At 38.3% G+C, this 23,225-nt stretch overlaps 2 protein-coding genes across 12 annotated transcripts in view; one reads left to right on the forward strand and one right to left on the reverse strand.

Moving 5' to 3' along the window:
- abi1a (abl-interactor 1a) overlaps positions 1–12,703 on the reverse strand; it is a 49,446-nt gene extending 36,743 nt beyond the window's left edge. For 4 of the 10 annotated variants that reach the window (XM_058625203.1, XM_058625171.1, XM_058625196.1 and 1 more), the window contains exon 1: positions 12,492–12,702. In XM_058625203.1, the coding sequence (XP_058481186.1) occupies positions 12,492–12,608 (117 nt within the window). In that variant the 5' untranslated portion in view covers positions 12,609–12,702. Of the gene's footprint in view, positions 1–12,491 lie in introns of all 10 variants that reach the window. The other 6 variants (XM_058625153.1, XM_058625162.1, XM_058625136.1 and 3 more) reach the window with 3 other exon arrangements.
- A 765-nt stretch (positions 12,704–13,468) lies between these two features.
- Positions 13,469–22,858, forward strand: acbd5a (acyl-CoA binding domain containing 5a). Of its 2 annotated transcripts, none has more exons than XM_058642144.1 (13): positions 13,469–13,577; positions 13,887–14,025; positions 14,966–15,086; positions 15,978–16,050; positions 16,155–16,272; positions 17,318–17,545; positions 17,636–17,839; positions 18,597–18,691; positions 18,803–19,019; positions 19,694–19,890; positions 20,479–20,538; positions 21,027–21,136; positions 21,275–22,858. In XM_058642144.1, the coding sequence occupies exons 2-13, from the start codon at positions 13,920–13,922 to the stop codon at positions 21,285–21,287; spliced, it is 1,542 nt and encodes a 513-aa protein (XP_058498127.1). In that variant the 5' UTR covers positions 13,469–13,577; positions 13,887–13,919; the 3' UTR covers positions 21,288–22,858. The 2 variants fall into 2 exon arrangements, with proteins under 2 accessions (XP_058498127.1, XP_058498137.1); XM_058642154.1 differs by having other exon boundaries at positions 13,476–13,577; positions 13,893–14,025.
- Positions 22,859–23,225: the final 367 nt, after the last annotated feature.

Raw genomic sequence — 23,225 nt, forward strand, 5'->3', positions numbered from 1 at the left:
ACAGATGAATAAAATGATGTAAGAGGAATCCAAGTGCTTTTAATATCATGTAACACAGTTGAGCTGTGTATCCAGGTCAGTCTTGTGGTGAAATCAGGTCAATAGAGCAGCCACGACATCTTTCCTCTGATACCATGCACATTCTCTTGTGACTACAATAATTGAGGTTCTAAGGATACAAAATTGCACAAACGTAAATATAGTAGAGCTGAAACAATTATTCGATTAATCGATTATTAATAGATTACTAAATTAATCGACAACTATTTTGATAATCGATTAACCGGTTTGAAGCTTTTTTCATGATTAAAACAAGATTTCCGATTGTTTAAGCTTCTTAAATGTGAATATTTTCTTCATTTCTTTGCTCTGGTAACAAAGAAGTAATTAAAAGTGAATCATTATGGTTTGTGGACAAAACAAGACACTTGAGAACATCATCATTTCCAGGTTTGACAAACACAGATCAACATTTTTTAAGGTTTTCTGACATTTTATGGACCAAACCTTTTATCGAGAAAAAATCAACAGATTAATCAATTATGAAAATAATCGTTAGTTGCAGCTCTAATATATTAATATTTAATACTTGTGGTTGTGACCAAAACAACCAGAAAATATGCTAACACAAGGCTAAACGTTTTAAATAATTTGTCAGGTCTAAACTTGTTTTCTTATATGTCATTTACGATCAACATGAAGAAGTTCAAAACCACAAGTTAATGGTTTCATTAACTTTCACTGAAGAGCAAAAGTCAATCTTTAGCGGAATCTAATGGCTATAAATATCACACTGAAAACTGAAACTGAGCTAGACAACAAAACTATCTAGTGTTTATTCTTTTCTGCTTGTCACATTCAGACATTGTTCTGAATAAACCTCTTGTGCCTGCTGGGAAGTAACTGGACAGCACGGAAAAAGCTACAGTCACACACTGTTCCACTGTACTCAAAAGATAAAACTTCACAAAAAAGCAAAACCACACCAACTGTGGTAATGACAAACTAAAAGCCACTTCACATGACATCAAACAGGCTGAGGCCATGAGCTGAGCTCCAAAATGAGCCATCATGTTTGATGTCTGTGGGCTCATCCCATCGCTGCTCACTCATAAAGCTTGAGTCCAAAGAGCAGTGCCTGGAGGGGCTGTGATAACAGGCTGCCCTGGCAGGAGGTAGTAGGTGGTGTTGGTGGAGGAGGAGGTGATTACTGGTCACAGAGGTTATAGAGGGGGGTGGAAAAACAGAGAAAAGGATCATTTGATCAGCCCAAGATGGGATAAATGGATGGACATACAACATGAGAAGAGCCATGATTCACCATGGCAGCACAAAACTAATCCAGCAGCAATCAATGCAGCTCAAAGCTCTGCTGGTTAGCCTGGGTGCGGCATATGAGCATATGTGCTGTGCAGTTACACCTTCAAGAAGCAGAGATTTCTCCACAAAGCTTATATCCAAAAGGTCTATCTGATGAAAGTGCAATCTTACTAATGACACGACAATTCAAATATTCTTCATACTTAAATAGACACCCAATATGATGGTTAAATTAGGGCTGCAACTGACAAATATTTTCACAATTAATTAATCTGTCGAAACCAGAAAATATTCACATTTAAGAAGCTTAATAATCAAAAAAAAATGTTTTAATAATGAAAAAACATTGTAACCGATTTTCAAAATAGTTGACGATTAAGTAATTGATTATCGATTGATAATCAATCAATCGCTGCAGCCCGGGTTGAAATGCACCTATTTACATAATAACACATGATTCTGGAGAGGCTTGATTAAAAATGTTACATTTACTAGAAAGCTGAATTTCTTTATCTTAGTTCTCAACTACCAAAAACAAACAGGAAGATACAACTGTAAATAATACTTTGAAGTTATCAGTTGAGATAATCTTTGTTTAATTTTGTTGGGGCATACTATAATTACAGTCCCATGGAAATGATTATTTGAATGAGTCACATTTGTTGATGTGGAGCGATGTAATGACAACTAGCAATTAGGAATGTGCAATAAATCAATAACAGTATATAGAGTGATATAACTTTCTTCGGTCGCAATATAACAAAGATTCAATATTATCAATACAATGTTTATGCCCTGCACAAACAATTTTTGAAGTACATGTAATCACTCCCAATGTTTTACCTCAGACAAATGTAAAATATTTCTGTTTAAGTTTTTCAAAAATAACTGGTTTCTTCAACTTTCACTCAAGAGCAAAATAACCTGACATTTATCATGATAATGACATGGCAATATGCAAAGTGGGCGGTGGAATAGCAGCTGCACGAAACTACACGAAACAACAAAATAACACAAACAAAACAAGCCACAACAGCACATTTTTTTTCAGCTGCAAGAGAATGCAGTTTTTGCTGGGACACAAGACTTCAAACAGATGACTGAACAACATACGCTTCACAGTGCAGAACTGCTGGCTGACATATGCCGACAAGCTGCAAGTCAGAAACATTGTTTTCATTGATACAAAAAATATGAAGGGTTTTATTTCTATGGCTAAATCCATGTGCAACCATATTAACAGATTTTGTAGAAACTCTTTTCACATAAATATAGAGACTCAGTGTGATTTGCAATTCAAACTGCAATCATAAGATTACCATTGAAGTGATTTTACACATGAAGTCCATTTACATATTATAAGCCTGTGGAATCGGTTGCATTTACTCATCAGGGATATCCCAAACGCATAAGAAAAATATGTCAAGTTGAAAGTGTGCAGTTTAATGGTGTGGGTGTTAATTATTGAGCAGTGAGGACTCACTACAATAAATCATCTACATGCACTGGAAAAATGGAAGATTCCAAACTAGAGTACATACAGTATCTCCTCAGCCTGTACTGATTCAATTTGTTTTATTGTGAGGATCACTATATTGTTTGTTTTCTCAATACAATGCTGAGGCAACATAGTCTAAATCATCTATATAGTATAGAAAGAAGCACAGTGGATTTATAAGCCTGCATTGTGTTTGTGAAAATCTACAACATAAATATATTTGTACACGCTGTGATTTGCTCAGCATCTTGCAGATGTGAAGTAAAGAGACAAACAGCAGCACAGATGCTCCACAGCTCAAACGCAGTACAGTGTTTATACTCTGCATTTCTTACAAACATATTTATTCACGGTAGACTGCGCTTTCAACCAGAGCACAACATGTGATATTGTTTAGTCCATGTTATTCAATGGTTGCTATTGATAAAGTTGTTTTCATTATCTTGGACTTTATCGGACTCCCTGTCTGAATGCTCTCTTTATTCCCTCTGTGTAAGGGAAAAACACTCTTTCAAATTTTGATTCAAAGCACACAAAACATGGTTTTATGCAGTATAAAATTAAGAAAAGGGGGGCAGCTCTGACAACTAGAGACAAGGGTGCGACAAACAAACATTTATCTTGCACCAAGTACAAGATGCAGCCACACAAGATGATTAAAGAGTATAATTTATGAACATAAAGGTGAAAAATCATGCTTTAAAACACATTAATCAGACTATCAAGAGTCTTTGCTTCACCGCCAGTTGTTGTTTTCCCAGTGAAACAGGGACTTGAGCTGAAATGAGGTCAGATTAATCTGATACGAGGAATGGAAAGGGTTAAGGCTGATCTAGGATATTCCTTTTTTCCCTGGTTTACATGACGTCTGATCTTGAGCATCCCCCATTATCCCCCATGTCTGACACATTTCTTGAAGAGGGGAAAAAGTAAAACTGATTAAGCAATAGTCCAACAGCAGATTCTGACTCATCTCTCTTTTTTTGTATTTCTGGGTTTAGTGATCCAAACAGCTCTGTATTAGCTCACAGAGCTGTGATGCGAAGTCACTGATGTACGTTTGGAAGGACAGATGTGACACTTGATTCATTTCATCCCCACCATGGTGTTGTTCACACACACACACCCCCCCAAGGTCAGCTGTCTACAAATCCTCAGATTAACCAGATTTGTTGTTTGATTACTCAAGAATCTGAATTTGTCATGATATCCATCCCCAGTGAGAACATGTTGGGATATATTTGCTTGAGACATTTGCCAGGAAAGGGACAAAGAATGGGATTGCTCAATACAAAACACAGGCTGACAGTACTGTGCAGCCGTGGGGGATGCAGAGATGAGGTGAGCTCCCTTCAGCGTTCCTAGGGCACTTAATCTCATATTTCTGGGCTGAGTAATGACAGAAAGAAGGAGGTATCAGAGTATCTAGGTGGAGGCAGACAGGCCGTCAGCACCTCTTCTGGTTTTAGAAATGGAGTACAGAAGAATGCTAGGTCATAATAAACCTGTAGCTTGCAGCCAAGTGACCGGTTTATCAGTGTTTATGAGGAAAAATTGTGACGGACCTCAATAGCATAGGGATAATGACTTCGGGAGTGGCTTTTTGTGGGAAGTTTTTCAAGTTCTGAGGCACTGAACTGGGTAAATGCAACCACCTCACCTATCACCCATCCAGTCTGGCAAGATAACGGCCAACAGCCGCCAGTGAATTGCAACTGCTTTTTTAAAAAAAACAAAAAAAAAACAAGGTGGTTCCCTTCTTTACAGTCAGGCACTGCAGGCTTCTTTGAGACAGTAGGAAGGAAAAGTTCAGACTTCCTCCCTGAGGACAGAAACTGTTCAGAGGTAGGAGGAAGTGTAGAGGGGCAGCTGAACAAGATTAGGAAATGAGCAACATTTAGTTTGCCTCCTAACTAAAAGAGGATGTGAAATATCTAAAAACCCATCACTGCAACATCTAAGTTTGGAGCAAACATTCCTCACAAGGCGTGAAATATAGAGTTGGACTTTTTTGTGGTACTAAGAACTGCCCATGCTTTAGTACAGCTGACAAGCACATTTGCTTTTATGTGCTCTCACTTGTTCAAAGGGGGGAGTGTGCTCAGGGAAAAAAAAACCTTTCAGGAATGTTTGGAATTGTACAGCATGTCATACGTCTCCAAACTTTCAAGTGTTATTGAAGAACTCCTTTCCAGACCACAAATGTCAGGGATGAGCTCAGGGAAACAAAAGAAAATAAACACTGAAATGGAATTGCCAGGGGTTTATTTTTTCTCTTCTGTAAACTGGAGAGGTTTGGGAAGGAAAAGTTCAAAACACCTCAGCAGGAGTGAAACCTGTGGCCAAAGCAGCACCAGACGGGAGCAGAATGAACACTAAATCCAACAAGGAGGTCGTAAGGCTCACGAGATGCCACTTTGCTCTGTTGGATGTATCGACCGCTTGGAGAAGGGTGAGATGTGTGAGACAAGAGGCAGCTGAGAGGTAGAGCTCAGTGAATGGTTGTATTTATGTGGCTGTCTGACATCCACTGATGGGACTGATTGAAAGCAAGGCCTTATCCACATTTTCTATAAACAAAAATAAAAATTGTTTCAACAAATTACTTCATACTCATGAAACTGACAAAAACTACTCTAAATACTGTAGTATATATGCCAGATCTGTATGTGGCACTGTAACGCTACCACGGAAATACACCAAAACAGAGGAGAGGACAAACTAAAGAAGACGATGAAAATGAAGATGGAAACAGCAAATGACAGCATCGTTTGAAAGGTTGCCCCTGGATCAAGTACATTTCAACTACCTTGACTGTGTGTAGAGAAAATCAAACCAGACAATTATCTTATTTGTTCTGCCACAATGAGGTCATAATGAGGCAATGTTTTATACTTCTCACACCATGATAACATTTAGTTTTGCTCCATTGAAGCATAATAGATCCAGGTGCAGTGGTAGAGTCCTTGTGCATACTATAGCACTATCATGCTATCGTATGCTCACACTATCATTAATTAAGTTACCATCCATGCAGACAGCTAGATTTTTTAAGCTGTGTGTAAATTAAGTTTGATGTAGGATAATTTTCACACTCTTGTCAGTGTGCCTGTCACTCTGGCTTTATTTTGCATGAGAGTCCACTGCATGTGTGTGCAACACATAACAGCAAGGAACTAAGAATTAATTCTGTGACACGCTTTTTAGGTTCAAATGTGCCAACAAATTCATAATTTACTTATTGGCTCTTGTCCTTGACACTAACTTAACAATCTGGACAAAGACTCGTCCACGATGACTCAGTCAAATGTAGTTAATAGGACATAGGATTAGGCCAAAAAGAGGCTTGTCTGTTAATCATGTTGAAATTAAAATAATGAGACAAACCTCATCCTCACAGAGATGTTAATGTGAGATGTGACTTTGTCCTCAGGTTGAAATAGGAGAAACTAAACAGCCACAGGAGCCATCTGAGGAGCAACAAAGTAGTGAAAGTGACACCAGAGTGTGCTAGGAATAAAAAGAACTTTCCTTCAGCTTAAGATAAAACTCATCTGCATGAAATGTTAATTCATAATCACTCTTCTGCCAGTGCAACACATGGAGACTGACTGAAAGGCCATAAGGTCTACCTGACCTTGAAGAACTGCCAGCATGCAACAGAAAAAACCTGCAGTGTGGCACAAAGACACAACGGGGAAGTTTGCATATGGAGGAAAGTGATTAACCTTCCATCACTGACTTAGTAATCTCTTCATACAGGTAGAAAGTCACTGTTATGTGGTTAATGCTACATATGTCTCTTATGAACAAATCTATTCCTGAGAGGACTGAATTTTTTTCCCCCACTTGCTGACTCACTGCAACACATAAAAGTGTTTGGACCTATTATTCACATGTTGTCTGTAAAAAAGGAACAGACTGAACAAGCCCAAACTCCCATGTTCCAACCAGCTTGTAGCAGATCATTCCAACAGTCTGGACCAAACCAACTCCAGTCAACTCGGGGGGAGGAGTGACAGGTGGTCAAAAGGATGAATGGGCCTGGCTGGTGGGCCAAGAGAGTGACTAGGCCTCAGCATGCAACAAGAAAAAACCAGGCCACTCGGAGAAAGAGTTGGAGAAAGGAGGACAGGAAACTGAGAGAAGAGTTCACATGGATTCTTCTGGGAAAAACAGAACAGTACAGCGACAAGGTTAAAAAGACCTGGACAGTGAAGAGACTTCCTGTCTCGTCAGATTCAGACACTACCAGCATGGATTACCACACCACTCATGTTGAAAGTGCTAATTCTGGCTGGACTTTCCGTTTTTATTAGACAAAGTATCATGCTGGCTCAGCAAACAAAAGTCACATGGCCCAAGCTTGCAACACCAGCTCTATCTTTGACTTTGCTTCTTGCCAGTTGCCACATCTTAATTCCAGTTCCCTTTTTTCAAGTTAATGTATATTGTCTACATTTACACACATAATAAGAGTTTTGGACTCCAGTATGGTTGCACGATGTTATTGGCACGATATCAGTATCACCGATATTGGCTTTATAATGTATTATTGGATATCCATCTCTGGCGATTCCCACCCATGTCCTGTCCTTGCAGACATCTGAAGTATTTCTTTGCAAAAAAAATAAATAAATCCATTAATAATAACAACATGAATAAAATGTGTACATATTTTGTGAACCAATAGGTGGAACAGAAATGTCTTTGTTCCACCCAATTCTTGGCTTATGGTATTTGATAACACTTTGGTTCCAACTCTCAATTGCCAACCCTAGCTATACTGTGAAATATTAAAAAAGCCTGCTTTAATACAACATAAAAACAGTCATAAAATCATTGATCGCACATACACTCCTATTATATTACCTCTGAATATACTTTGAATTAAAAGAAATACGGCAAACACCCCCGTTTAAACTGCCAATCTTAACATGTGACATGTTCTCAAGGTTTCTCCAATTACTGAGTCAATTAAAGTGGATTAAGATCAACAAATATCAATCCCAGCCCGAAAACAACTAAATCAATCTATGTGAACATAGACCTTTCTAGAGCATGCTTCAGTGTGTCCTGCCAACATGGCCAGGTGGCCCACTTTACATACAGGATATGTGTCCTTGTCACATAGGTTACAGCAAACAGGCTGCCGAGCTAATTCAATGAAAAATTAAATGAATCAGAGCCAAATTTACACTTAAGTCGCTACAGTAAACAGGAGAACGTGATACATACAACAATGCAGATTAATCTCAGTGTGAGGGTCTTAATGTGAAAGGTTTTTGTTTTTTTCTATTATTAAGCTACTTCCTGCCACATGGAGAAAAGGCATTTCCAGGGAGCCGATCTTCAGAGTCAGCAGGGCAAACAGGAAACATAACTCGGACCTGTCAGTGTGTCACACATCACACAAACACACACACAAGCACCCACACAGTGTAGTTGGACCAACCAAAATCACAATTGGGTTGAGAAAGTGATGTGTCCTTGGTTGAACAGAGCATTCACCATCTGCTCAGGCTGCTCAGGCTGCTGAGCTGCACACATACACACAGTCCTGAGAGCCTATGACAGGAACACACACACACAAATGTGACAGAGGAGTGCTGAAAAGACGGGCCACTTCGAGCTGAGACATGTTGATATGTGCACAGTTCAGTCAGGAGAGCAGTTTTATGTAAGTGTGTGTTTCTGTCAGAGGCAAAGAGACGTGAGTATCTACAGCAGACAGAGAGTGAGAGAGAGAGAGAGAGAGAGAGAGAGAAGAAATGAGAGAGAGGGAAGGCTTCTGAAAAGTGCACTGTTGGTCTGACAACTGCTTCACACAAAGCTCCAAATATGAGCCTCAAATCCTGCTACTTTTTTTTTTTTACATCAGCACTTCAAACAAGGTGCTGCAATAAAACAGATTCACTTATAAAAACTCACCACAAGGTTAGTTTAAGTTTGAACAAAATTGAAAATCAAGTTATGTACATCCACTTGTCAACCTCACTTAATGAAAACAACTTTGTTCCCTTCCAATTCTTTCTTGGCATTTTGTTCCCACAGTGATCAGATTTCAGACAACAGCCTGAAGTCCAGAGCTTCAACGAACTTACTGCACCTCATTTTTTTTTAAACAATGTTCTTGTTTTTGATGACACATATGGCTCTTATTCCTTCATGTGTGGCTGAATAATGTAAACAAAAGCATCTGTCCAATTAAAGCCATGTAATATTCACTTCAGCACCAACTGTAAGCAATAAAATGGCATCCGTGTATGTCTTCAAAACTATAGGGCTGTTTTGTTTTGGTGCCATTACAATACATTTTGCGATACCATATTCAACAAAATAAGCCAAAGTCATGGAAACTGAAGCAAAAAAAATGCTTGTCCTACTCCCGAGTAATTAAAAAAAGATAGGACAGCAAATTAAATTAGGCAGCTGATGACAAAATGTGGCCAAAATATTAGACAATATAAGTAATTAGTTTAAGTCTAACCTATACATTTAAGTCTACATATAATTTCAACATATTAACAGATGCTCACACTAAAGCCTTTTGCAAAACTTTGAGGAAAAAAGTTCAGAAATGTTACACGATGACTGTTAACAAGCCATGTGCAAGAATTGTGAAAGAAAAAGTGTAAAAATAGCAAAATTCAAGAGAAAAAAAATTTGAAGAAATTACAAATCTGATGAAGCATTTACTGTAAACGCAACAATTTTAACAGCCTGAAGTCAGTTTAGCAACATTTTTTCCACTTAAAAGAGAAAGTGTCAGCAAAAAGCAAAAGCAGGTTTGAGAACTTGTTAGTTTTTTTGTGATACCATATTTTAGAAAACATGGATGGTAAACATTTTCTAAACTTCTATTATCCAAAAAAAACCACAAAGTCCAACGGTGAAGAAAAGTTTAAAAAAAAATCCATGACTTAGGGGCTAACTGACAAAACTATTATCAACATTAAAATCTTGCCACAAATTCTGCCGTCGCCAAAGCCATGGTTCATTTGTTTCTATCTTACATTAGAGTTATGGAAGGGGGAGAAAAAAAAGCTTCGTCCTCTTAAAATAGTTAAATTGTGGTCTTAAAATAGGACAAAGATGGTTAAAGTTTGGTCCTGCAGTGTTTGTGAAACGTGGGCTGTAACTAACAGGCACAAAGCTGCAGAGCCGTGCCTCACAATGCCAAATCATCCAAGGACAAGGAAGAAAACAAAATTACAGGGAGTCCTTGTGGGAGTACAGCTGGAATGGACACACCCTCTGTAGCTGATATGGTGGGTTGACTTCCTGCCGAAAAAAAAAGAAAACTCTCTGGCACAACCCACTGTTGCTCTGTCAATCAATTTGTTCTCAGAAGGTTTTGGGTTGAAGTTACTGTACAACAATTAAAACAAAAGACAAAGCTTTAAAAATTTTAAAGAACACGGTAGAAGACTGATGTGCAGCTTCATACAGGCCAGTAGAGATTAAAGGCAAGCTTTGTTCCCATGAACAAGTTGAGGGAGAAAAATCAATACATCCAGCCTTTATTGACCATCTAACAATGGCTTTACATTCCTCTCTGTCTCACAGCCTGGTTACAAGTCTGAAAAACCCACTGAAACATCTTCATGAGCTTGTCTCGCCATTTTCAATCTCTTTTTTTCTGCAACTAACTTTTATTATCAACTATAAATCTGTTGCTTATTTTCATGATTGCTCAATTAGTTGTTTCTTGCTGAAAATGTCTGAAAACGGTGTAAAATTTTAAATGACGACAACGTCAAACGTTTTGTTTTGTTCAGAAAATCAAAAATATTCTGTTTACTGTCACAAAGGAGGAAAGAAACCATGCATATTCACATTGAGTAAGCTGCAATCAGAAGTTGCTTTCAATTTAATTAGAAATAACACACTTAAAGTGATTGACTATCAAAATAGTAGTTGATCCCTTATGTAATATATCTGAATACAATATAAATAACACTTCAAACAAGACATAAATAAAAGACTATTCTCTATATATGAGTATATAGAATGAGTAAATAAGAATATACTCCATAATCCAAAAGAACAGCACTAAAATATTAAGATAAAGGATAAAACAACATACACCACAGCTATACAGGGACGAGATAATGAAATATTAAAATGCAACATGAATAATCCATCAGCAACAGTGAATGTCTACATGTATGTGGCATTATAAAGTGTTTAATGGTTCTACAAAAGTGTGTAGCAACAATAAAAGTCATGCACTGACATTTCATTTGCAGAGCAAGTCCATAAGACCTTCACTGTCATATTCCTGCACAGGCCCAGTGGGGAATTTAAGCTGTTCTGTGGTATTAAATGGTGAGTTTAATGACTGAATGTAATGGACTGCAACCTTACTCTAACATTCATAAAGACTTAGGCATAAGACGATATGGAAAGTTCCTGTTACAATTATCATGACCAAAATATTGCAATTCTCTTACTATAATATTGTGTTACTAACTACATATATATATGGTTTGAACATAAAAGGGCTGAGCCCCAACCCTGATGGTGTGTTCCATTTGTAGTCAGAGCTCAGAATTTCCGAGGTCATTGGGCATTCCTGCGTCTCGCATTTCCAAATCGAAAACTCGAAGCGACCTCACCAATCCCAACGTGGGATTCCAAAAGGCTGCCACTAGAGAAAAACTGCTTCTTTTACCGTTAATAGTATTTCAGTCGCAATTGTTTTGCAGTAAATCAATCGTACAAATAGTACCGTAGACATGTTGTTACAATGTTTGTGTCCGCAAAATATTACCTCAATCGTTGTTATCGACTGGTATTGCGAATAGCTAGCCTGAGATATGTTTGTGTTTCTGACTTAATGAGAACATGGTAAGCCACACCCAGTTCCGACTTCCGATGTAGCACTAATCAATCTATCATGAGGGAATATGTTCAAAGCATTTGTTCAAATTGAAGAACAACTATTACTAATGTAAAATAAATCTAAATTGGTATTACCAAAAAGCATTACAAAACGTTGTAAAGTCAGATAAACATCATGTTACTACAAATACGTTTTGCAAAATCACAAAGTGATAAACAAGAATATTAAATAAGACCCACAAATCATGAGGTCGCTGAATGACTGAGAGGAGACAGGTTCCACTTTTAATAATTCACTTGTAATTGATATTATCGCGATGTAACACGATAATATCGCTAACATTGACCCATTTCTTTAAAGGCAGTTGCACAGTGACGTGACAGTTTATGTGAAGCAGTGACGGGCTCAATTAAAGCTGCAACTTTCTACTTATTATTTCTTATTTAATCACTTTTAAACGTGTGTAGTTCAATGACCTGCTGCTAAAACAAACACACACGCTGGCCTACTTCGCTATGTGTGTAAGCACTTTCGAACCTACACACTCGTTTACTAAAAGAATAAAGCAAACAAAGTAGACACACCCTCTGTGTTAGTGGAATAAATGTGTTCAAATCGGCGTTGAAAATGTCCCCAAACGCACCACGGTGGCTTAGATAAGGCCAGTCACCCAAACTGTTATTCCAGCTCCGGAGCTCCGGGCGAGTCCTGGGTCTTTATCCACATTTCCTGTCCCAACAAACCATTCAATCCCGAACTGTTTTAGGGCGATACAAAGGCACTTGAAAGATAAGAAACGAGGCGGTGGCTCGTCCACTTACTTACCTGGACATAATTGTTCTCGCAGTAGTCTGCTACTCTGGTCAGGTTTTGGTAACTCTCCACGAGCGCCCGTTTACCGGCCGGAATCTCTTCCTCTAACAGCATTTGTAGCTCTGCCATCTTACATCCCTCCGCAGAGGCTGCCTCTCCCTCTGCCTGCCCTCACACTGAAACAGCCAGCAGACCCAGAGCTGCCTCTGAAGAAGGGGAAAAAAAAAAAAAAAAAACAGAAAAAAAGAAAAACTCCTTCGCCTCCTATTGTGGGATTCCTGCCTTCACTTTGACGTCACCACACATCAGCGATCGTATGTGGCTGCAAGGAGTAGTCACTCAACATTTAAGAAATGGAGCCGCGTTTCAAACACATTTTTAATATATTTATCAACAAACTTATTTTATATTATTACTATTTTTTTGCATTGTTGTTGTTGTTTTTAATTCCATTTTTTAAAATTAGTTATCGTTGTTTAATTGTGTTAATCAATATTATATTATCCTGCATCATTTATTATGAATGGTACACTTTTCTATTATATCACAATAATTTTATATTACACATACTTAAATGTATGATTATTGAAAACTGTACCACCATCATAATGCATGAATGCACACAATTACGGTGTTGTACGTTATAACTTCGATCAAATATTCGATTATCTATCTATCTATTCATTCGAAATCAAAGCAGAGTGAGAACTCTTGCTCTTGTATCGAGTCTGCCTATCACGCTTCCAACTTGGATTCCAAGAAGAGCATGCTGGGATATGTAGTTTAAATAGATAGTACTATTTGCCAATGGTAACGCTGGTAAATGTTTTAAATAACATTTGATACATTTCACATATGATTTTGTTTGCGTTTTTGCTCTAATAAATTTAGTTTTTTATCGATAAAAAATGTCAGCTAGAAGTAAAACATTGGTCGAAGTGGGGGGTTGTGGACGTTGTAGGAAATCGTACAATCGCGCAGAAAACTACACCTCCCAGACTACACACACTTATTGGCTTTTATGTTGTTCATGGCGTCTGATGAAGGGCTCAAGACAAGTCGCCGTCTGACAAACAGATAGGCCGGTGAACTTTAACGGTGAGTGTCGATGATTTCCAGTCGTTTTCCGCCGAGTTTTAAAATGCAGCGTGTTTAGTGGTGTAAATATGGTTTTAGTTGACGCTGTGTCGCACATTAGTTGTTGTGTCCTAGATTCATAACCGTGCAACGTCCTCCTACTGGCTGTCAAAACACACTGTAGGTTACATTTACAACTTAAGCTAATCCTCTTATTGTTGGGAAAGTGTGAATCCACGAGGCCAACGTCAGCTCTTACTTTATATTGAATTGTTGTCATTTTTGTTTGACATACTTGCAGTGTTGTGTTGACTTGTTGCCTGTCTGTAGGTTGTTGTTGTTGTTGTTTTGGTCGTGTGTTGCATGATGGAAGTGGACAGTGTCAGGATGGAGGTGGACGGTGAAAAACGTTTGGCCCAGCGCAGATTTGACGCAGCTGTCAAAGTTATCAAGAGTTTACCCCCGGATGGTAAGTAGGTCTCCTGAATAACCAGTATTTACAATAATATATGACATAAACAGGTGCACCCTTTGATTACACTGTAAGATGATCAATTCACTTCATATCCCGAGCAATACATGGCAAAACTGCAACTATACACCATAAATGAGTAAATAAATAACTCCTACACACATCTAAATGTATTTATCAATGCCGTTAAACTCAGACTTTCCATGATAGAAAAATTAAAACAGTCCGTTAAAATATCCATGCTATACAGTATCTTAAAATGTATGCACATGTAAATAACTATAAACTGTAAAATACATACGTACATACGTTTTCTATTTGGTTTCCCCACATTCCCCCCTCTCAGTTTCCAACATTTTTAAACTGCAGTGAAGAAGCGGAAGCGAGTGTAAGGTTTCGGTCTCATGATTTTGTAATGTTGACATTTATCTAATTAATTTGCATCTAAACAGGCTGATGGCACAGCAACAGAAGGTCTTAACCACCAAAATAAAAGCTTACTAATTTCCAAAGTAACAGCGACTATGTTATTCCATGTTTTCATACCAGTTTGGTGAGGTAATATTTATTCTGCATAACGTCATAATAAGTAGAGGTTGGATCTTTTCAGTAAGCATGTGTGTAAAGACAGGTTATACCTTCTTAAGGCCAGTTTGACAGGTTCACCCCAGGAATGGGGGGTAGAATCACAATGGTGTCAGAACTAATGGAGTCAGATTCAGGGCAGCAGCTCGGTCTGCTTGCTGGGATCCTGTGAGATTTAAAAGGCTTAATCCACTTTACTGGAAGCATACAGAGTGGACACTTTCTTTGCAGCGGTCAGTGCACAAGTCAGTGCATTATCAATAAAGTAGTTTCCCTTGAAAGTTTCACTGATATGAATGGTAATATGAAAGGCACTAATTCATATTTGTCTTCAAATTGCTGTCCTTTTCAGGTCCCTTTCAGCCATCTAATGACATGATGCTCAAGTTCTACAGTTATTACAAACAAGCAACAGTGGGACTGTGCAATATACCCCGACCTGGCTTCTGGGACGCAGTTGGCAAAGCAAAATGGTATAAAAACAAGGGTGGGGGTGGTGGAATACTATTTATGTTATTTGTGGTTTTGTTATTTGTCTCTTTTGGAGAAAACATTTTCTTTCAAGGACAACATGACAAGCTGAATTTGTATGTACAGGATTGTGGAAATTGAAACAGCTCTCACACTTGCACACGTTGCATAACATTTCACTTTTTACCCACTTTAACTTCACTGTGCAAAACAAGACAAAGCAAACTTGTCTCAGCTGGGTTTTCTGACCCTGTCTGAACTGTAGGCTCTGTTGTTGTTCTTCGATCTTTAGACTTGGCCTTCACTGAAATGCGACTTGGAATGTGACCTTTTAGTTTATCTCATACAACCACCGTGTTGGTGTGATTTTTTCTATCAGCAAAGTGTAAAGACTCTTAGTTTGAGATTAACTTGTTGTATGTCTGTGAACCCTTTGACCCACAGATAACACATGTCATGGTGCCTTTAAATAAACTGAGCTTATTGGGAAAACTGGAGCAAAACAAACACAATGTGACAGTGACTTTAAACCAAGCAGTTACTCATTTCCCAGTGAAAAAATCTTTAATTATGGCAGGGCAAATACTTTGCCAATTATTTTCTCAATCATTAGATTAGGACTTTGGTCCATAAAATGTCCGAAAATGTTGATTGGTGTTTCCCAAACCTCGATATGATGATGTTCTCAAACATCCTGTTAAATCCACAAACCAAAACGTTTTAATGATTTATTTGTCGTATGGAGCAAAGAAACCAGAAAATGTTTACATTTAAGATGCTGAAAAATCAGAAAACTTTCAAAATAGTTGATAAATAATTTAATAATTGATTCAAAAATGATTAATTGAGTATTAATTGCAGCTGTAATAATAATAATAATGTTTGTTTTACAGGGATGCCTGGCATTCTCTTGGAGATATGTCAAAAGAAGAAGCAATGGCTGCCTATGTTGATGAAATGAAACTGGTATGTTTCACCCTTAATATGATCGAATTTTGTATGTGTGTAAATTAATATTTATATTGCATTAGACTTACAATTAGTTTTTTGCTCCTTTGTTGGATGTGTAGATCCTGGAGGGCATGCCCATGACGGACGAGGTGGAGGAACTCCTTCGCGTCCTCGGCCCGTTTTATGAGCTGGTGGAGGAAAAGAAGAAGATCTCACAGATATCAGACCTGAGTGCAGGTAGTGTTCACGCAGGTGGCGCAAATGCTTTTGCTTGTGTCAGAAACAGCACGTGGCACTTAAAATATATATCTATTTTTTTTTATTTGCCTCTCGTCTTGCGCTCAGCCCGTTTGACACAGTTTGCTAGGCAGCTGGAAGGCAAGTACATGACGGTGAAAACCTCTGGTGGTCTAGTTTTTAGCACACGTGTGGTGTTGTAGCTCCAATGCTTTAGTGCAGTGGTTCTCAAACCTTTTAATACCAAGTACCACCTGAGAAAATACTGAGCTAATGTTAAAATAGGTCGAGCAAATTCAGCTACTTTTCACAGGAGGCAGATTTATTCCCAATCAGATAATATCTTCTCCTCCTCTTCCTCACATTAAATTAAGATGTAGCAAGAGTGGGCTCTGATTATTTCTAATTTTCTACACACTCTGGTCAAAATTCCTCAGATCCACTCTGATCACATAGCCTGGTATATACAGTATACACACAACAGTATTTCTGATTTTCCTCCAAGTACCACAAGAGGAATCTCACGTACCACTGGTATTACACGTACCACAGTTTGAGAACCATGGCTTTAGTGCTTCTAGTGTTAGCAGTTTCCCATACTTATTGATTCGTTCTGAACAATTACAGTTTCTAATCATCTTAAGGTGAGAGACCCTGACTGTTCAACGTTTTTGCTTTAAAGGTCCAGTGTGAGAGTTTGTTTTGGGTATCTACGGTGGCCTTCACATACCAGAAAAGATGTTGTTGTCATCAAGTGTATTGTCCATGGGTTTTAATGTGGACGGGGCTGTGTTTTTGTCTAAAGTACATTAAACTAAGGCAATAAGAAAATAATGTATATACTTGTACATTTACACTTGTGTGAATTACAAACAATTTCCGCTGATAATCCCCCCTAAATGTTTTACACTGGTCCTTAAAAGGCAGACCCTAAAGTTAAATCCTAATGAGCACGACCAAGTGTTTTATAATCCTGAAGGTAAGCCTCGTCTTTTAGTTTTACAACCGCATACTAACTTCCTGTTTTCTTTTTTTTTCCTCGCAGGCTTTGGTACAATGTTGAATTCGGTGCACTCAAAGAGCGTCACAAAGAGCATTGTCAGAACCATGGAAATGAATGGCACTCTGGAGACTCGGCCTGCCAGACTCAAAGCAAATGAAGTGAAGGAGACGTCGGAGGAAGACGCAGAAGAGGAAGATGAAGAGGATGATGATGATGATGATGATGAAGAAGAAGATGAGGAAGAAGAGGGAGTAAAGGAGAATGGAAAAGGTAACAAAAAACGACCTCAATTTTGAAGCGTGGCAGAGAATCAGGAGGGGATTTTTAACGTCATGTATTTTTGTTTTTGGGGTTTGGCAGATTTGACTTCAGACACAAAATCAGCAGCTTCACAGCCAAAGAAGAAGAGTTCAACCAGGAGACACAAAGAGCCCCTGTCAAACGGCAAACCGGTGAACGGAGTCGCCCATCTGACCAACGGGAGTCATTCCAGAGTTGCACTGAACAGTGACCACTCCCTGGACGGTCCAGTCAGCGAGCCTCTGCTCAACGGTCACCGAGCAGGTGAGGAAAACGTCGTTCATGGACGTTTTGGCCTCACTGCGTGTCCTTGAAATGTTTCAGAATTGTTTCCGAGAGCTCTTTGCCTTTGTATCGGCTCACCATGTGATGAGATAATCTGCTAAACTTCATCGGCAGGCAGAGCTGGCAACTCCACACACATCACCCACCCATGGGACAGTTTTAACGGAGGCAAATCATGCTTCAGCGAAAATTAAGCAGCAGGCAACAAATTAAGTGAAGGCTGCGTTCTCCCTCATGCCACTTTGTTAACTACGGTGCAGTTTATTTCACAGGAACAATGCAAGACAAGGGCACTTTTCGTTTACTGAGGCTGATTCAAGTTGCTGTACCGAAACGTTTAAAGGGGTAAAAGGAAATTAAAAGAATGAAGTCTAAGTAAATAAATAAATATAAGATTTAAACTCTGTTTTAAACTTAGTCAAGAGCAAATTCAAATAGGGCTCCAACAGTTACTTTCCAAATGAATCGAAACTAATAGGTTTTTTTAGCTTTTTTTTCCAGCTAATTAAAAACAAGTTTCTGGTATTTTCTGGTAAGTAAACACTAAAACAGAGTAATTTTGAACCAAACAACTACTTAATTGATCGAGAAATGAATTGACATTAATTATTCATGAAAGTATCATTATTTGCAGCCCTACTTTCAAATCACAAATGGGTTTAGTCCAGATTTTAAATAGAAAAGAGGAGGAAGAGTCTGATCTTTTTGTTTCCTGAATTTTTTGTGCTGATCTCAGATCTCAGTGATGACATTTCGGCTCCAAACCAAGTGGCCAGCGACTCGGACAGTGAAGTTTACTGCGACTCTGTGGACCAGTTTGGCCAAGACGAGGCAAGTAACAGTTAAAGAAAAAGAAATCACACCCATGCCTATGGATGGATTATATTTAGTGACTAAATCATCATGGTTCATTGTTTAAATGTGCCTCTTTAAACTCTCCAGAGTGCAGATCGTAACCGCGCTCTGGATGACCTGGATGAAGAGGAGAGCCACGTGCTGCAGCCCCTGGAGGCGACGCAGGGAGTCCAGGATGAATTTTATGCTCCAGCAGAGGTCGTCAGGTGTGGCGGAGAAGATGGCGATAGCGGCGGGACAATGACACAGAGACAGGGACTGGAAGGAAACGTGCCAGACAGCTCCGTCAGAAGAGGAGGACGAGGTAAGGATCTGCACTTAAATTGTATTTAAAATTTATTGTGGGGGATTTTGTTTCATGTTTAACATAAATGTAATCCCCTCCTACATTTCAAAGATGATTTCAACGATTTGTAAATCAAATTAAAGGTAGACAGAGTAGGCAGAGGAATTTTCTCATCATCTTTCTACTTTCTCAGCGTTCTTTTCTTTCAGCAGGGGTGTCTTTTGGCTTTAAAACAAGTTTTATCCAGCTGGACTTCCATTTTGCATTTTCCAAGGAAATGTAATACTACATAACCACAATGAGGCATAAAAATGCAGTTTTATTGGAAGATTTATACATCATTACCACTTTTGATTGATAGGTTAAACTGGATTTAAATCTGTGGAAATGTGTTTTATTGGCAGTTATTTCCAGGTAAAATGCCTCCACAATACACGCGGGTATTTCTTAGCCTTGGTTTCTGATTAGCAAAAGAAGGAATGCAAGAACCAGATGAATTTTCTGATTTCTTCTCCGTCGGCTTTGTTTGTCGCAGCAGCGCATCATTTCCGGCGCAACATTGCACCGTATATTAATGTTCTGGCCTTTAGCTTTAACATTTGCCATTCATTTTTAAGCAAAACTTGAGTTAGTGCACAGTATTTTTCTTACCTGGGTGAAGCAGAGGTGAAAAGGCTTTTTTTTTCCGTCAGGCTCCAGGTCTCAAGACCGTGGCTCTGGAACCATGATGCCCATGCACGGTGGCGGAGACGGGGGCCGCCGGGGAGGAGCAGGAACTCCAGGAGGAAGCCTGGACGAGCAGATAGTAGTGGCGCTGGCGAGACTGCAGGAGGACATGCAGAGCGTCCTGGAGAGGCTTCACACCCTGGAGGTTCTGTCTGCCAGTCAGGTCAGAGTCACTCGCCGCTCTGGCAAAACAAAGAGTCAAACACTTAAATATTTAGGATGATTTTCTCTGTTTTTTTTTAAACAAGCTACAGGAGGCAACACGGAGGATTTCAGTGTAGATATTAACACCGTATAAAGCTGTCGAGGCCCATTTATATCATGACTTTATAATACAGCATGAAAGTAACAGTTTGAATCAGGTGAAGGCCGTTGTTAGGAACAGATTGACTTGAGTGTTTTCCACAGCAACTAGTAACAGTTTAATAATTAACACAGACCCTGCTCTGTTATGATTTCAGTGTGTGGATTAAGAAGATAAAGGGATTGAACTTTGGTTCAGTTCAACTTTCTACACTGGAACCCACTCTGTTACAACAGTGGCAAAGGCAAATTTGTGCATAATGTTAGTGACTTAGTCCGTATATCATTTTAAAACTGGTAAATGAATGATTTCAAAGCGATGTTTTGGAAATTAATTTTAGGGGTGTTTAGGGACCAAAAAAAGTGTTTAGTTATTGACACATGAATGTTAGTGCTGTTTACTTTTACACACTTTTCTATATGTTTTTGCTTCTTTTTTTCTCTACAGGCAAGATCACTGGCTCTGTCTCCCACTTATACGTCACCCCCACTGAATAAGAGGAGTCAGGTATACAGTTTTAATTTAAGTAATTATACATTTCTAGGCCGACGAGACATACTTTAGATGTTTAACGTAAAATGACAAATTTTTAAATCCTTCATACTATCTCACTGTCTCTGAATTATCAAAACAAAAAAGAAATTGGATCAAAATAAATACATTTTAGAGCCTTTTTAATCGCAATGACCTCTTCACTGCATGTTATCCTACTTATTAAAAGACTCGGAAACACAAATATTGATTTGGTTTGAACTGCAAACTTTGTTCCATTCATAGTTCAGGGAAACCCCAGTGTTTACAGCAGCAAATGTCATTTTATAGCCAAAAAATCAACGCATCTGTAGTTTGTAAGGAAGTCAATTATCTGGGTTTTATCCTAAACAGTCCTCAGCTGATTATCAACACCATAACTACCATAACTATTTAAACATCAGTACACTCTTTAGTTTTTTAAATAAAGTTATCACAATGTATTTAATGTTTTCCTTACCCAGAAGCCATCCTGGTGGCCTTTTGACATTTCTCCAACCAGTCTGGCCTTCGCTGTGATGTGGCCGTTTGTGGTGCAGTGGCTGATTCGTCTCTTCCTGCAGAAGAGAAGGAGGTATTTTTTTAAGTACTTTCTGATAAAATGTCAACACAGCAAAGGATTTGCCACTAAATAATATGTACAGTTTTTTAAAATGTGCTTTACAAATAAACTCAACCTCCTTGTTGTTCCTCTCTGTTTTGTTTGTAACAGACGAATCAACTGAACCCACTTCCATCGTCACTGTCCCCTCCCTGCTTGGACCCACAGTCCTGTAATTTTGCTTTTGCACTATGAAGAAAGCACCTAAACCTGAATTTGAAGAGCGAGATGAAGAAAGTCTGAGGACGCGAGTCGTAACCGCGGGATACAATGAAGAGTGAACCTGCGATTTAACACACTTTTTTTTCTAAGTTGATGCCACTGTACTGGGACCGTTTTCTCTCCATGATGTGGTTTGAGCGGAGAGCGTTCAAAGACCAACTACAGTAGTCTGTCGGTTGTTCTCGTCGTGAAGGCTTTGTTGCAAAACAAGAAGAAGCCCGACACTTTGTTGTTGTAAAAGCTTGATGTGATTATAAATTTTATTAACAGTTCACTTTTCATTAGTCGCCCAGTTAATGCTGCTATAATAATAACTGTAGTTTAGAAGCCAGGATTGAATGTAATGATATCAATATGTGAGATTTTGATATTAAGGATTAAATATCAGGATTAAATAAGGATTAAATTAATATTTATTGCTTTTACTTGTAAAGAAGGCACTACGGGATGTTTCAGAGGGGTTTTGTGTTTCTAACAGAGGTTTCAAACTCATGGCCCCCCAATTAATTTCATGTGGCCCTCCACTTAATGTTTGTTTTTTTAATTAATAGTTTCACTTTGCATCATAAATGCATTTACATTATGAACTATTTATCGCGCCATATTAAAAGAAACACTTTTATTTTGAAATTCTGTGTTATATCATAAATATTATTATTTCGGTGTCTTTTTTTTGTTGCAAAACTTGGGACTTTTCTTTTACTTGGCCATTTGAGTTTGAGACCCCTGGTTTAGAGTGACCTGCGGAACGTTGTTTATGGTTCAAACGAGGTTGTTTGTGTTGATTTTTTTGTCATCAGCTGTCCAACAGCAGTCTGTGTGTGTCTGTCTGTGTGTGTGTGGTTGCTTTACATTAGTGTGATCTAAACATCTGAGCCTCCACGTAATTGTCTCCAAATAGAAAAAAAAGAAGTGCCTCAACATCATGGGTACAATCATAGGTGGCATTATGATTTCATACATTCTCATATTCGGAGCGTTATCATGTGTAGTCCTGGACCAAAAATCGACGGTAATTTGACATCCTGTTTTTGAGATTCTCCATCCCACAGCTTAATTAATGAAGTAGTCATCATGAACGCTGCCATGTTTTCTTCCTGCTATATAAATTAAATGTGTGATGTAAAATGTTTGTATGAATATTGTGGAAAGATTTATCTCTTTTTTTGGAGCAGATAATCATAACATGTTTGCAAAGCGGTGAGATCTATTAAACATTGTATACAGTAGCTGTACAGTTCTGATTAAAATGCAATATTTTAATTGCATTACCATATATTATTAATGTAGACTGTAGACTCTTTGCGGAGCTGTTAATGTTTTAATAATAATAATGATGACGATGATGAAAAAAATAAGTAATAGTTTAACTTTCTACTGAAATGTGCTGAGGCTTTCTCACCCTCTCTGCCTGTGGATAGAGTGGTGTTTGCATGTGATAATCCAAGCCTAATAAAGTTTTCATAAAGCGTTTGTCTGCATCACTTCACATTAATTGCCGACATCAGTTATTTCCAGAAAAGAGTAATTTTCTCAGTTGACCGCTCACAAAAATGGTGGAAAATATCTATTGAATGATAATCAAATGGTTTACTTTATCCACAAATCAAAGAAACACAGTTTACTGCTGTGTTTCTCAAACTTAATAAATGAGGCCCCACTTTTTAAATCACAATATCAGTCGTGTCAAGACTGATGTCTGTAACACGTATAATTTTGAATTAATCATCTCTGAGCAATATTTCATAAATGAGTTACAATTTACATTTTATGCGTGTTGTTTGAAACAAGTATGCATAATTGTTGAATAAAAGGTTGGTCAAATTCACCAAAAAGAATG

Source organism: Solea solea, chromosome 1, assembly GCF_958295425.1.
Source record: "Solea solea chromosome 1, fSolSol10.1, whole genome shotgun sequence".
Taxonomy (NCBI): Eukaryota; Metazoa; Chordata; class Actinopteri; order Pleuronectiformes; family Soleidae; genus Solea; species Solea solea.